Below are 16,757 nucleotides of genomic sequence, written 5' to 3' on the forward strand. Positions count from 1 at the left end.
ATGTTCACAAATACGGGAACACAGTTCTAGTCTATTCCAAAAAAACAGGTAATTTTTCAAAAAATGGTACTGGAAATCAAGGAAGGCAACTAATTGGTTAGATTTGAAATGCATTTTGTGGATGAGTATGACCTCTGGTGTTAAACTAGAGAAATTCCAGCACTTCTATATCTTCATGGCAGAAAGAGAAGCAAATGTAATTTTCCAAAAGCTTATCCTTCAGGGGTTGTGGGGCTTGTTTTGTGACCTTTATTTCCAACTTTCTTCATCGCTTCCCTCTCTTTCCCTCCTGGGTCTTAGAAATATAAATGAGCATCTATTACATGCACAGCACCATCCCTGTGGAAGGACATTGTCTTTGTTGCTCTGTTTGACTTTATTTCATGTTTCTCTATAATCCTTTATAGGAAAAAAAGGCAAAATTATGATAGACAGTTTTTAAAGGTTTACAGCTATATTTAAGACTCATTTGTTAATTTTATAAAGAAGAGAACAATGATGGAAACAGGAACTTCTTAAATGTGTCACAAACCAATAGAGTAAGATGCCCCAAACCAGCAGGTTATGAGGACACTGACAAAAAAAATGAAACAAGAGGCTGTTGGGGGCATCTTGAGGTTTTTCATCATCGTACTGAGAGAGGATTTTTGTACTCTCCACACACGGTCATTTATTAGCAAGGTGACTTTTTTTGGGTGTGTGTGAGCAGGTGATTCCTTAAAACAGAAAGATGATATACCTCTGATTGACTTCTCTCTCCCCAGTCACGGCAAGTTTCATGTTATGATTTCATGAGCTTTTAAAAAAAAAAAAAAATACCAGCTGGGTGGAAGCACTATCAATCTGAGTTTTGGTATTCTGGCGATTCCTTACACTGTGGGTCAGATCTCCATTTCTTTCTTACTGTATGCATTCTGTCCTCCCCCTGAGCTCCCTTTGTGAGCCATGGGAACTCTGTACGTCATTGCCATAAATCTTAGTCAACGGTCTTTGTTTCTCTATGATTCATGGTACTGCACCTAATCTCTAACCAAGGCATAGAGATATACATGGCAAACGACATGATATTTTGTCCCTGTTGTTTTGTGTATGGAACCTCTCTTTAAAGCTTTGAACTTGCTATTTGAGAAAGTCAGTGTGATACATAGAACACAGCCATTCCTTATGGTGTTTTAGCAATTCTACAACCTTATACCTAATTTGCGGCTGGCAACAATTGTGATATTTGGGGAGGCAACTATGTCCTCTTTTTTCTAAATTTATGAAAGGTTAGGCAAAGTAGTGATTTACTGTGGCAACCCTTCCTTGAAGAATTTAATTTGTAAAGAAGAATCAAACTTGTCTCTTTTTTAAAATGTTTATTTTGAAAGAGAGCATGCGCATGGGGGAGGGTCAGAGAGAATCCCAAGCAGGCTCTGTGCTGTCAGTGTAGGGCCCAATGAGGGACTTGATCTCACCAACCCTGAGATCATGACCTGAGCTGAAATGGAGTCTGCTGCTTAACTGACTGAGCCACCCAGGCATCCCCTGCATTCGATTCAGCTACACAGAGCAACTGGAAGAAGCCTATAGAATGGGTTATAAAGTGAAAAGGAATGTATGATTGATTTTGTGCTTGAGTTGAATTTTGTTTCACCCCAGCAGGTGAATCACTTTTGATTTGGAAGGCTTCATTGTCATTTGAAATTCAGCTCATTAGAATTGTTTGCAATGGTCATGCTCACCATGAAATTCATGCACTATCTACTCAGCCACCCCAGCGATTCGATGACTTTCAGAATTCTAAACATGTTTTATTGAATTGCTAAAAATCATGGGAGATGATAAAAACAAAATGCTGTCTCCGCTTTTTAGCTATTCAAATTCTATGCTTGACCAAGGCTATTGAAAACTGTCCATTGTGACAGTACTCAGTGTCTGAATTCGAGGTCTATGGGCCTAAAAGCAACCCTGTCCTTTTCTTCTTGTGGATCTGTTTACTTGCATGTACAAAACATTAAAATTGTTTAACCCGTGTCCAAAGGATATCCTAAAATGAATTATTCACTCCATGGCATTGAAAACGCGCACACACACTGTGAGGACAAGGTACCTGGTAAGCAACTTCAGGGCAGATGCCGAGTAGAATATCAAGAAATTGGATCCAGCTGAAAATTCCAATTACCTAATGAGGGTTATCTGCTTACACTCCAATTTCTTGGTCTAATTCATTATAATATTGATCATAAAAGTCACGCTTTAAAATTACGATTTAAAACGGAAACAAATATTCAGCTGGCTAGTGTCTGCCATTTCCTTCCTCGGGGAGACGGGGATTTCAATTTACAAAGAAAAACGAACTAGAAGGGCTTAAGATGGAACAGTCACAGCCCTCGAAAAGGGTCCCCTACTGCTTTGTGTTGGTATATCCCCTAAGAGAAGAGCACATTGCAGGAAATTGGTGAGACACAAATGCCATTTTCATGGATTTATTAGAAAGTAAATAATTATACCCGACTCCAGCCAAACTCCAGCACTGTCCCCGGAGTGGACATTCACCCGGAGTTGTCGTTATTAATAATTTCCCAGCCAGGCTGTAACTACCGGTGCGAATCAGCCCGCTCCAGGCCCCTCTCCCACCCGCCGCCGCAGTCAGGGCTCCGCCAAGGAGATGCTCGCCAAGGAGATGCTCTGTGTGTGCGCATCAGTGACACCCGCCTTTGCTTTGTCTGTGCTTTGCAGGTGGGGAGGAGGAAGAGGAACAGAAGAGGCGCTGGCGGCCGGCGGCCGCTGAGCAGCCCCCGTACCCTCGAGCAAGCCGCCTCTCCACCGCCGCAGAAGCCAACGGACCTACCCGTTGGGGAAGCCAGAGGGCCAGAGCGCCAGAGCCCGGGGACCCGGCGGCCGGGGGCGCCAGCCCCTCATGTTCCGCGGAAGGCGCAAATGTGAGCGGGCGGTAGCTGGGAAAGCCCTCCGCCCCCGCCAGGGGGACCCGGGAAGCCCGCGCGGGCTCCTCCCGCGGACGGTGGGGATCCCCTCCTCCGGCCCCGCCCCCATCCTCCCCCGGCCCCGAGTGCCAAGGCGGTTAACCCTCCCAGCGCCGCAGCTCACTCGGGCCGGAGCGCCGCTCAGCCAATCCCGACTCCCGGGCCCCGGAGCCGAGCGGCGGGGGAATGATCGCGGCGCGGGGCTCGCTCGGAACTCGCAGCGGCCAAACCTGGGCTCAGGCTCCGGGGTTCTCCCTAAGCCCTGCTGCACTGGCGTAGCCAGTCGCCAAACTTTTTCTCTCCTAAGCGGGTGCCCCCGCAGTTATTTGGCGGGCAGCCCGCTGCCCACTCTCCGCGGGACCACTGGGGAGAGGTGGGCGTGAGGCGAGGGGGCTGCTGTTCTGCAGCCCAGCGAGGCGTGCACGCGGGCGGACGAGTGGCAGGGGTTCCGCACTGTCCCCGCGCCTGACCCACTGCTGGGGTGGCCCAACGTGCTGCAGTGCCCGGCGCAGGTGATCTAGACTGCGCGTCCGGCACCAGCTGGGGGGGGGGGGGCGGCGAGGGAGGGAAGGAAGGAGGGAGGCAGGGACGCCCCTTTCTTCTCTCTTTTCCCTGCAGCCCGGCCGCACTGCCTGGGGCTCCCCAGCCGGGGGCTGTTCCCAGGCGCTCCCAAACGGCAGGTGCCCCCCCCCCCCCCCAACTCTGCCCTGGCCTGCGCACCCCAGGGTTCTCATCCTGCAGATTCCCTCCTCCCCATCTCTCTTTCACACACGAGCTCCCCTAAGCCGCGCGCGCCGCAAACTCAGTATCGGTCCCCGCAGGTGATGTCATGCCCATTGTTTTGGTGCGCCCGACCAATCGGACTCTCCGCCTGGATTCTACCGGAGCCGGCATGGGCCCTTCCTCGCACCAGCAGCAGGAGTCCCCGCTCCCGACCATAACGCATTGCGCAGGGTGCACCACCGCCTGGTCTCCCTGCAGCTTTAACAGCCCTGACATGGAAACCCCATTGCAGTTCCAGCGCGGCTTCTTCTCAGAGCAGCCGCCGCCGCCGCCGCGCTCCTCACACCTGCATTGCCAGCAGCAGCAACAGAGCCAGGACAAGCCGTGCCCGCCCTTCGCGTCCCTCCCGCACCCTCAGCACCACCCGCACCTCGCGCACCAGCAGCCGGGCAGCGGCGGCAGCAGCCCATGCCTCCGGTGCAACAGCTGCGCCTCCTCCGGTGCCCCGGCGGCGGGGGCGGGGGCGGGGGATAACCTGTCCCTGCTGCTCCGCACCTCCTCGCCCGGCGGCGCCTTCCGGACCCGCACCTCCTCGCCGCTGTCGGGCTCGTCGTGCTGCTGCTGCTGCTCGTCGCGCCGGGGCAGCCAGCTCAATGTGAGCGAGCTGACGCCGTCCAGCCATGCCAGTGCGCTCCGGCAGCAGTACACGCAGCAGCCGGCGTCCGCCTCCCAGTACCACCAGTGCCACAGCCTGCAGCCCGCCGCCAGCCCCACGGGCAGCCTCGGCAGCCTGGGCTCCGGGCCCCCGCTCTCGCACCACCACCACCACCCGCACCCGGCGCACCACCAGCACCACCAGCCCCAGGCGCGCCGCGAGAGCAACCCCTTCACCGAAATAGCCATGAGCAGCTGCAGGTACAACGGGGGCGTCATGCGGCCGCTCAGCAACTTGAGCGCGTCCCGCCGGAACCTGCACGAAATGGACTCGGAGGCGCAGCCCTTACAGCCCCCCGCGCCCGTCGGAGGAGGTGGCTGCGCGTCCTCCCCGTCTGCAGCCGCCGCCGCCGCCGCTTCGTCCTCAGCCCCGGAGATCGTGGTGTCTAAGCCGGAGCACAACAACTCCAATAACCTGGCGCTCTACGGAGCCGGTGGCAGCGGCAGCGCTGGAGGCGGCGGTGGCGGTGGCGGCGGCGGCAGCGGGCATGGCAGCAGCAGTGGCACCAAATCCAGCAAAAAGAAGAACCAGAATATCGGCTACAAGCTGGGCCACCGGCGCGCCCTGTTCGAGAAGCGCAAGCGGCTCAGCGACTACGCGCTCATCTTCGGCATGTTCGGCATCGTGGTCATGGTCATCGAGACCGAGCTGTCGTGGGGCGCCTACGACAAGGTAGGCGCTGGAATCCACCTCTCCACCCCCCCCCCCCCCCCCAGCCTTCCGGGGCCGCGGGCCGGACGCTGGGTGGTTGGGATAAGCACTGGTGGGAACTCTCTGCCGGCGGGTCCCGAGCCTCCTCTGGACGGTCGGAGGTGCCCGCCGGGACGGTGAGCACGGCTCGGACGCACCCCTGATCCTCCAGGCAACTCTAGGAGAGGAAGCCTTTCTGTGCGCAGCCAAAGTTCTAGAGGCAGCGAGTGCCCAGCTCATTTGGGCACATTAAATAAGTAGCTCCAGGAGTCAGTGGGGGAAAGCCTGCTCTATTCTTTTATGTGTGCTCGGGATTTCAGAGGCCCCTTTCAACCCAAAGCACTTAAACTCAGCAATAACTCGCTCTCGGTTTCCAGAGCCAGGATCTGCGCTTGAGTCTGTGATGGCGCGGATGCGCTGCCTGGCCATCCGCCTGCCCTGTTCTCCTCTCCCTTCCCTTTGAGGCCAAGTGATCTGACAGATCACAGAGCCAAGACAGGTACTCCCCTCATCCCCATCCTCCTCCTGGGAGTTCGATTCCACTTGCTGGGGACTGACTGACCCCCACCCCCGGAAGGTGGTCAAAAGTACTTGTTTCTTAAAAGTGCTTCTGTCTGACTGTGTTGCAGGCGTCACTGTATTCCTTAGCTCTGAAATGCCTTATCAGTCTCTCCACAATCATCCTGCTCGGGCTGATCATCGTGTACCACGCCAGGGAAATACAGGTAACTTGGGCTCTGCTATTTATGAATGACCCAGAGCGCTGCTGCCTGCTTGGACAAGCAAGGCAGCTTTTTCCAAGCCCTTGTGTCCTTGCTTGAGGTTACAGAAGACACACGCTGTAGTCTTGCGTTAGCACCTGACCTGTTCTTTCAAGAAGTTCAAAACAAAACAACACAGCATGTTAACATGCAGTCGCTTCTGGGTTCTACCCTTTAAACCTTTAAGATTTCCCCCTCTATTCTTCAGGTAGATACAGTTCTCTAAATCAGTCATTGCATTTGCTTTCCTTAAGGCCAGTTAGGTGCTAGCCTTAATCAGTAGGGTAAATAAATGTGTATTCTTGATTGGTACACCCACTCCCAGTGGGTGCGTCATTACAGAAGACAGGGTCCATCTCTGTACAGTATTTTTTATAACGTAGACATTAGAGAAGAAATATCTCTTAGAAGAAAATAAGCGCATGTTATTCCTAGCTAATATATGTAAATAAGACATGAGAAAAACTCAAACTCTTTCCGTATCCCCAAACATTAAAGGAAAAAAATCTGTTCTAAGGTTAGCATACAAATTCTGTATACGTGGTACTTGGGTCGATTTTTAGCTACAATCATTACATTGCCTTCTTTTTTTTTTTTTAATATCATTTAAGGGCAAAGGCCACTGCCCTTGTGAGCAGCCTTGTTAGGAAATGTTCTGTTTAAATGCAGCCAGGAACTCTATTGTTAGATTTGGCCATTACTAACAATTTCACAATCCTCGTATAAAATTCGTGGGTCATCTTTGAGTTGTTTACTTGGCTGTAGCCTTCTGTCAGAGGAATAAGAAGGTTTGTGAAGTAAAATAACTAGAGTTTTCAAAAATTAAGCAGGATTTTCCAGTTTGGAATTTACACTGATACGTATTTTCTGATTTTTTTTTGTTTTTTTTTTTTTTTTGTTGGGGGAGCAGTTGTTGAGTATTTTTTGGAACTATTAAACCCTCACATTTAGGATACTTTCCTTTGTAGTTGCCTTTAAATTTAAAACATCATATGGAACTTGCCATTTAAATGATTGAGCGTTAATTATAAGTTAAATCAGTTTTAGGTTAGTAATTAGCAAGCACATACCAAACATGGAAGAAACCAATTTTAACTATCATGCAAACAGAATAAAGACACCCCTGGCCCTAAAGGAGCCTGGAGAATTCCTTCATCATACTTTAACATTTGCAGAAACTTGGGACAGTGCCACTTTGAAGGGATAAAGTTAGTGAATCAAGAGTGAGAATATTCAAAGGTAAGTCATAAAACTGTACTGGCCGAACAAGGCGAACGCACATTGGAACACTTTAATAATATGCAGAGGGCCGTTTTAATTCAGTGCTTGTGATCGGGGGCTTCTGAGATTCTTTCGGACATTTTTCTTTTTGAAGAAAAGTGAGATCACGACCTGAGCTGAAATCGAGAAGTCAGACGCTTCACGGACAGAGCCACCCAGGCGCCCCTCGATTATCGAGATGTATCGAGTGTATCTCTCGAATGTATCGAGAACATTTTTTAGCGATACTAAAATATGACTTGACACATAATGAGCATAGCTTCTTGTTTTGACTTTAAGAATAGACACTTGGAGCTGGGAGGAACAAAATAGGACTGAATGGTCCTTTGACTCAGTTTACTGATGAGGAATCTGAAATCGTAAGGGGTGAGTAGATTGCCAGATTGCCCAGCAACACAGGGTAGAGTGTGATCAGACCTCCAGCGTCTAGTCCAGATAGCTTCTTTGTCCATGTTTTCTCTCTAAATCTAAAAGTTTGGAATATGCATAGGTTCAATGTATTAAAATCTTCTCAGGTATTTTTTAAAAAATCAAGTAACTGAAAACAAAACTTGGAGACTAGAGTGGTTTTACTTCATCCGTCCTGGAAAGAGAGCTTGCTGGTGTGTTTAGTAAGCATTGGCTTTCTCACCATTGGGCTTTCCTTCTGAAAAGCACACAGCTACATGAGCATTCTCTAGGGAGACATTGGATGATATCAAGAGAAAAGTATCTTCTGCCTGAAAACACTGACTTTTTCAGAATCATCGGGAGGCTTTTGTAAATAACTTAAAGGACTTTGCGAGGAGTGGCCACATGTTAATTATGTGTTGTTAAAAATTTTTTTTGATACCGTATTAGCACTCTTGAGCCTTCTAGAAACTAATAAAAACACAAGGAATCATGTTTTTAAAGATTTTTCACGCTTGGAATTCCATTCACTGGCTCACTTTGAGGACTATTTCCGTTTCATAAATGCACAGATCTATTGATTAGAAGATGTATGGCATGGGTGACAAAATTGAGGACATGAGTTGTTCCTCTAAAACTTGTAAGCACAGTGAACTTCTCTACTGTTCAGGCGACGTAAATATCACAGGATGTTAGATTTTTTAAATTGGGTTTATTTTATATGATATATAGTTTCTGTTAAAGCAGCCACACTGAAGAGAATTTAAAGATAGATGCTCGGGTAATATCATTTGGTTGTTTTGGGTGTCGCTTTTACACTCAGCATTTTATCTGAGGGCGTTTCTTCCTCATGCTGAAGCTGCAAATTCTCATCTGAGTTGCTTTTAAAAATGTATAAATTGGGGAAAGGACTAAATAGACTAAATACACTTGAGGACCCTGAGCTGGAAGTCAAGAGCCAGAAAAACACATACTAATTTATTGAGATAATAGAGTCAGTGGTATCACCAAAGTAGTTCACCCTGAAGCCCAGTGGAACTAAGTAAGTGTACAGGTTTGTGCATATATGTATGGAAAATGAAGAATTGTTCTTTCTTTCTTTCTTTCTTTCTACTTATTGATGTCACTGCTATAGGTGTATTTTTTTTCATAAGTTTTAAGCAAGTAGGAGTTTTTCAGTTTACTGTTAACAGTTCCAAACATACTGACTTGCTCTGAGTGAAAGAATTCAGCACAGGGGTTATGTTGCTGATCAGAGCATGTCTTTGGATGTAGCATGTGGTCTTAAAAGACAGGTTTTTCCTTTTCCCATTTAGCATACCAGCATGATGATTGGATGGTGAGAGCTAGCTAGTGTGGGTTTCTGGTACATGGTATGATTTCTCACTGCATTCAGGCAAAGCATGATAGCCAGAGTTCTGGCTCTCTGTCCACCGGAATTGCTTAACGAAGCTTGGGGAGGCCCTGACATTTCCATGGAGAACCTTGGAAAGTAAGTCAGTGTGACCTTTTATAAAATGTTTATACACACTCTGGCAAAATAAGATGGTTCAGGTGAGTCATGGTCGGAAGTGCCTGAATTAAAATAGTGTGATGAGGAGGCTTTGAAAGAACAGAGCTCAGTGCATTGCAGCTCTGGTGTCGTTTTCAGTACCACAGACAGCTCAGTGCACCCGGCCTTAGTTTGTCCTTGCCACTAATTACTTGAATACCCCTCCCCAACCAAAAATGAAATCACTGTGTGTATGTGTGTGTGTGTCAGAATGCTTCCATAAAATCCGATTTAGTGGGAGCAGTTTTGCAGCTGAGTAGATATTAGACTTTTTTTTTCCAGTAGACATTTGGCTTTACTTTCTATATATCCATTGGTAAAGCCAAAGCAGCAACAACAAAAATAAACCCTGACCCTGAGAATGAATGATGAATAAATAAACAAACTTCAGTAAATGCCTATGTATCACAGTCTTCTTTTTTTTTTCCAATGTTAATTTATTTATTTTGAGATGGGGCTCTGTGCTGTCAGCACAGAGTCCAATGTGGGGCTCGATCTCATGACCATGAGATCATGACCTGAGCTAAAATCAAGAGTCGGATGCTTAACCAACTGAGTCACCCAGGAGCCCCCACAGTCTTCTGAAAAAGGAAAAACACTGTAGGGACTGCTTTTATATGATTGGAAAGGTTGCCCTTCTTAAGTCTCAGGTCATATAATAGGAAGAACAGAGGTATGATGTCTTGTGACTTTCCTTTTTGCCTCTTCTCCTTCTCCATGGGATTGGGGGCATGTCTTTGAGGGAATAAGTACCCAGTCAAGTTCAAATACACTTTAAGATCTTCAACATCGGAAAATTGGAATGTAGATTCCACTTCATCTTTGCAACTTCAGTATCCTTGAATTTCTTGTGTGGAAGCAATTTTAGATGAAATAGTTGCTTAGTATTTTTGAGAGAGACAAACACAAGATTCTAAATTGGGAAAGAAAGCCCCGTGGACCTCCATCTTTCTGGGTCTCATGGAATTTGGAAGCACCGCAGGTACATACTTGAAAGTTGAAAACATTTTTGTTTGATTCTTGTCTCAGTAACAGTATAATTACATAAGTAGCATTAGAGGAAACACTCTTAGTTCTTTTGGTATCTTTTGCAGTGGGATAACTAACTCTTTCTCTTTCAAGTTCACTTTTCAGTGATGGATGACTTAGACCTAAAACTGGAAGAACAGAAATTAAACATTCTTTCTACTTATGCATCTAGGCCACCCAAAGGAGGAAGGAGTGAGTGAGGGCAGGAGCCTTGATCATGTCTGAAGGCCGTGGCTGGAGAGGTGTGGCCAAGCACCCATTTAGCAGACTCTGCCTTGCCTTGGGGAGCCTGGGGAGAATGCTCCCTTACCCCCTCCTACAAAGAGAAGGTAGATGCTTCCAGACCATGCAGAAAATATGGCATAGAGTTACCATTCTTACTCACAAAATAATAATACATGTAGTAATAAAACAGTACAGGAGAATTTAAAATAAATGGGATAGTCACATTTCATATACTCTCAGACCTATTCTTGAGGGGTGACCACTTTTAAGTTTCTCATATACTCTTCCAGAATTCTCACAAATGACTCTTTAGATGTGTTGAGGTACAGACAACCCTTGCTTTTATTCCTTAATATCTCTTGGAGGTTTTTCCTCATCAACACATAGAGGCCTGTCTCGTTCTCTTTTAGCACCGGAATATTATCCCATTTTATGGCTGTACCGTGGTTCACTAATAGGCATTTTGAGTTTTCTAGGTTTTTGCTATTATAAGCAATACCACAAATGAATGTTCTTTTGCATACTGACTTTAATCTACTAATTAGAGTATATGCATATGGTAAATATCCAGGAGTCCGATTGCTGAATCAAAGGGATTTTGTGTTGTAAATTTTTTTTAAGTTTATTTATTTTGAGAGAAACAGGGACAGCATGAGACGGGGGAGGGACAGAAGGAGAGGGCGAATCCTAAGCAGGCTCCACACTGTCAGTGCAGATCCCAACGCGGGGCTTCAACTCACGAAACTGTGAGATCATGACCTGAGTGGAAACTCTGTTCAAGAGTCGGTTGGGTCGCTTAGCTTAGCCCACTGAGCCACCCAGGTGCCCCAAGGGCATTTGTGTTTTAAATGGAAAGGCATTACCCACCAGCCCTTCCAAAAGAGTTTATACATTCACTTCTTCCCCACACATTATTCCTCCACAGCGTCATTAACCCTGGAGATTACAAAAAGGAATTTTAAATATCTTTGGCTGTTTGAAGTTCAAAAAGTTCATTTGCCTGAGAACAGATTTTTTTTTTTTTTTTGAGAAAAATTTAAGGGCAAAGCTTATGGCCTCCAAAGCTTATTTGCAACATTGTGTGATATCTGGTGGTACCTTATCTGATCTGCTGAGAAATAATCACAGGTAAAGATGCTGCCACCAGGGGCGACTGACTATTTGTCACATGTTTTAATGTTTTTACTTAAAACATTTAGAGATGAAGGAAGCTGAAAAAGTAGAAGAAGGAGGGCTTGTGCGTGGGTCCTGAGGTCTCTGCTCTTGTCAACGAGGTAGATGAGGATTGCGGTAGGACTCCAGAAGATAGAGAGGTGGGGAACTCGCCAGAATTGCTTTGTCCTGTGGCAGACAGCTCCGTGGCTGATACCTGCATTGCCAGTAGCTTCTACATCAGTTGTAATGGGACTCTCCGACCCTTTGACTTCGCGTATACGCTGTAGTAACGAAATCACTCAGGACTAATTTTCTCTGCCTGCCTCTGTAAAGATCGCTGCATTATTAATGGGTGTGACGCTAAATAAAGCGATCCTGGTGTGTTTACAGAGCAGCGTCACAAATGAATGGAGAGTGCAGCTTTAGGTTTACCGCAAGAGGGTTTCCTTGATCTGCCAGCTTGTTTCTGGGCCACGTGTTTGTAGAGCTTGGAAAGAAGGGCACCGTGGGTTGTCCTCGTCCCAACCACATCTGGCAGGCTGTGCAGAGGGAGCCCGCACTGATTTCACTTCAGGAAGTCACTGCTGGGCAGGATGTCAAGTGGTTTTGCGGGGCCACTTTAGGAAAAATTTCTGCTCCAGAAAAAATAATAGGCTGTCTGCTACTTTGGGAGTGTATTTTTAACCTGAAACTCCTTACGAATTCTATTTGTAAAACCAGAATCTGCATGGAAGGGATTATCTGGCCCAGTATCCCACCCTGCATGGGAAATCCCTGTCTGTCATCATAGATGAAAGTGGTCACCCACCTTTCTGCTTGAACCCTTTTCCTGTGAATCGCAGTTTGTGCCCACAAGGCTGGCTGTTCCAGATGGCTGTTAGTTTTAGGAAGATTTTCTTTACATCGAGGTCAAGTCTGGTTTTATTCCTTTCTTGCTTCACATTGTAAAAGTTTTTGAGCCTTGCACATAGTATGGAGAATAAGGACATTCCAAGGACACAGGGCTCGGGAAAGAGGGAAATATTAAGAAACAAAGTCCTTGGAGGTCATGATCAGTGCCAGGAAGGGGATAGAAAGGGCCGAGGTAGAACATAATAGGAGGTGTGGGGAGTGGTACACAGCAGACAGGGTAATCAGGGGAGCATTCTCTAAGGATTTGACTTTGGAACTGAGGCATGAAAGAAAAGAAGTCGTCAGCAGTTGGCAGAGTGTGTGGGAACAGTTTGTGCTAAGGCCTCGTGACCAGAAGGAGTTTCCTGCACTTAAAAAATGAGAGCAAACCAGTGTGGCCCAAGAGGGTGGAGAATGGTACCGGGTGTGGAGTGACAGGGATGTAGGATTGTGATATTGAAAGGTCTTGAGGCCTTGATAATGATTTGGAGATTCTTTTTTCTTTCCTTTTTTTTTTTTTTTTTTTTTTTTTTGCAAAGTGCATGGCCTCGAAGTCATTAAAGAGTTGGGGCACCTGGGTGGCTCAGTCGGTTACGCGTCTGACCCTAGACCTCACCTCAGTTCATGATCTCATGGTTTGTGAGTTTGAACCCCATGTGGGGCTCTGCACTGACGGTGCAGAGCCCGGTTGAGATTCTCTCCCTCTCTCTCTCTGTCCCTTCCCCACTCATGCACATAAATAAATAAATAAACTTAAAAATATTTGAAGAGGAGGTGGCAGACCAAGCTTTAAGGAAAAAACAAACAAACAAACAAAAAAAAACCAGAACATTTAAAGCACGGGAGAGTCATGACCCAACATGTCTAAACAGACCTTTTGCTGATGTTCTGAGCAGACTGGTCTGGAGATGATCAGGAGGTTCTTGGGAAGCCATGTCATAGTGAGAGATGTTGAGGAGTAGTCTGACTTGAGACCCATGTTGAAGGTGGAGTGGACTTCCTAGCACCGTGTTGGATGTGGCAGGTTAGGGCAAGGGATGTCACAGGGACAGATCCAAGGTTTCTGGTCAGAGCAACTGAGCCTATGGCACTAGGAGGGGAAGACACATATTTAAAAAAAAAATTTTTTTAAATGCTTATTTATTTTTGAGAGAGAGATAGACAGAGTCGAGCAGGGGAGGGGTAGAGAGAGGGAGGCACAGAATCCGAAGCAGGCTCCAGGCTATGAGCCATCAGCACAGAGCCCTATGCAGAGTTCGAACTCACAAACCACGAGATCGTGACCTGGGCCAAAGTCGGACGCTTAACCGACTGAGCCACCCAGGTGCCCTTGGGAAGGCACACATTGAAGGGTAAAGATGAGGAGGCAGGAGTTTGTATTAGCAGAGAACATTTGAAATGCTTCTGATTATACAGGGTTCTGAGGAAAAGTCTGTAGTGGAACTTTAAATGGGTGTGGTCAGCGTAGAGACTTTTTTTTTTTAGAGAAAGAGGGAGAGAAAGAGCGTGAGCTGGGGAGAGGGACAGAGAGACAGGGAGAGAGAGAATTCTACACTGAGAGCGTGGAGCCCAACACGGGGCTCGATCCCAAAACCTGAGGTAATGACCTGAGCCGAAATCCAGAGTCAGACGCTCAACTGACTGAGCCCCCTTGACACCCCAGTGTAGAGACTTTTTAAAGCCACGGGGATTGGTGAAGTCATTGAGCAAGAATAAAGATGAGAAAGTCAAGAGTTGATCAGCATCTGACATCTATAGGTTGTGTGAAGGAGGAACAGAAAAAAAGAGGTGAGGTGAAGTGTCCCAGACGAGCAGATGGCAGTCTTGTAAGGAGGGGCGCGGTGCTATGTATCGAATGCTGTGGAGTCTGTTACAGTGGGGTAGAGAAGTACCTTTTGGATGTGGCAAATTTGAAGGTCATTGCTGACCTTGGCGCTCAGTTTCAGCGGAGTGGTAGAGACAAAAGACGACAGACTGCAGTTTCCAGTTTAGCAGAATAAATGGATGCCCCCCCCCCCACCTTCGTAGAATCACAGAGCAAACATTGGTTAGTTCCCCTTAAATGCCCTCCTCATTAAATAGTCCCAGTTTCTTTGAATGTTCCTGATCAGACTTACAATGTCCCTGATCATATTCTTCTGTACTTGCCCTCTGTTGCTGAATTCCCTTTCCAAATAAGAAAGTTAGAAATGTACTCAGCACTTTCAGATGGGGTTGTTAACCTCCTTTGTCAAAGATGCCACGTGGTACCGACTGTTATTGGTCTAAAATGGTCATTGCTTCACACAAACCTTGCCAAGTAACACTTGTAAAATTGTTCTTGAACTGAATGTATGGCTCTATATTTATTGACACTCTTCTGTAGCATCTTGGTTTCAGACCTGTGTTTCAGCCTGTCAGAATCATGTGAATCATAATTCCAGTGTTTACTTATTTAGGTTCAGAAAATGCTGGCTATAGAGCTGCTGTGTTGGTGAGACCCAAATGTGTGCTCAATTCTGTTCCGGAAACATGGTCAATATTAGTGGTCCCCCCCCCCCCCCCGCCCCCGATTTGCACACCTGCCATTGACACATTTAACTCTTCCTCCGGGCTTCTCGCTAGCCGGAAGTTTGAAAAATGTACCCTGGGAACCCGGGCTCGAGGCATGAGTTCATCAGCCACGGCCAGAGCTTGGACATAGGACCTTTTGTGTTGTTAGACATCTGCTCATTTGTGATATTTGGTACAGCCTTAAAAGTAATAGCAACTCTGTGAACCCTGACTATCAGCCAGCCCACATTTCTCTACAAGAATGTCACCAGGGCTAGCAGATCCCTCACTGAATCCACGTATTCCTTGGGAACTGCAGTCTCATGATCTCCAAGTCTAGTGACAGTTAAGTTGACGCACTTACTATTTTAAACTTTGTAATAATGTAGGCTTCATGACCAAATGCCTTTCCTCTTAAAAGTTTCTCTTTCCTTTCCAGATTATAAAATTAATAACTCTTCGTATTAGAAAATTGGCAAAACAGAAGCCATAAGAAACAATGTTTGTGTAGTCTCACCACCTAGAGATAATGATTATTTGTGTTATAATGTATTTATGCAAAGTGGATGGATACGGTATTTGCTTTGTATCCGTATAAAGAAACTTGGATTTCTTTTCATGTAATTTTCTATTGATTTCCCCATGCCATTAAACATTCTTAATAGATCCAATTTTTTCCCCCATCATATGGCTGTAATCAGTTTAATCCTTTTCCTTATTTTGGATACTGAAAAAATAGAAAGAACCTATATAAGATCATTTTTTTAAAGGTTTTATTTTTAAGTCTTCTCTAAACCCAACGTGGGGCTTGAACTCACAACCCTGAGATCAAGAGTCGACTACGCCAGCTGGGCACCCCTGAAATCATTTTTATAATGGTGAACATCCCTGATGATTTCTTGGGGAAAAATTGCCAAGAGAGAAGTTCCTGAGGTCAAGGATATCATTTAAGACAATTGACAGTTTTTCAGATTGTCCTCCCCCAAATTTATATCCTTCCTTTCATTTTTGAAGTGCTTACAAACCACTGTGTTAAGTAACCAATAAAGTTGTTTTCTGGAGTGTCTCCGTCACATTTAGCAGTTAGTATCTTCAGTACTGTGCTACTTCGTGAGTCTGGAAATTTGCTTCTCTAGTTGGCTGTGTCTTCCTATTTGCCCATGGTCTTGGCTTCTAAATATCAGCTAACCAGGTTTGTAAAAGGGTATCCCTGTGTAACAATTAAAGTTGATATAGAAATAGTGTGCGAGCCGGCATTGGAAGATAACTTTGTCCCCAAATGTTCCCAGTCTTTTTTATTGTAGGAAGCTATAGAAATCCTAATTTCTGAAATTTTTCTCTGCAAACTTTCCTGCTGAGCGGAGCAATCAGACTCTCCTTTGGGTTGTTTACTGTTTTCCTGCAGCATGCCTCGTGGCTTTGTGTATTGCCTCTGGAGCCATTCTGTCTGGGCTCATACCCAGCTCTGCCACTAATTAGCTGTGTGACCTTGGACAAGTTACTTACTTTCTCTGTACTTGAGTTTCCCTGTCTGTAAAAAGAGAAATACAGAGTATGTCTCTCATCGGGTGGTTATGAAGATTACGTGAGTTTATATATACATTATGGCACTTAGTTAATATAAAATATATATATACATATATATATATATACACACACACACATATATATGTATGTGTATATATGTATATACGTATGTATATATATATATATATACATACGTATATACATATATATATATACATATATATATATATATACACATGTATGTATATATATATACATATATATATACGTGTATGTGCATATATATATATATATATATATATATATATATATATACACAT

At 45.8% G+C, this 16,757-nt stretch overlaps 1 protein-coding gene across 1 annotated transcript in view; it reads left to right on the forward strand.

The window, feature by feature from the left end:
• Positions 1-2,902: 2,902 nt before the first annotated feature.
• The window catches only part of KCNN2 (potassium calcium-activated channel subfamily N member 2), a 158,393-nt gene continuing 144,538 nt past the window's right edge, over positions 2,903-16,757 (forward strand). Inside the window, exons 1-3 of the mRNA XM_042905505.1 lie at positions 2,903-2,924; positions 3,788-5,076; positions 5,724-5,819. Of these exons, the coding sequence (XP_042761439.1) occupies positions 2,903-2,924; positions 3,788-5,076; positions 5,724-5,819 (1,407 nt within the window). The remainder of the gene's footprint in view (positions 2,925-3,787; positions 5,077-5,723; positions 5,820-16,757) is intronic.

The sequence above is a fragment of the Panthera leo genome, chromosome A1 (assembly GCF_018350215.1).
Source record: "Panthera leo isolate Ple1 chromosome A1, P.leo_Ple1_pat1.1, whole genome shotgun sequence".
Lineage (NCBI taxonomy): Eukaryota > Metazoa > Chordata > Mammalia > Carnivora > Felidae > Panthera > Panthera leo.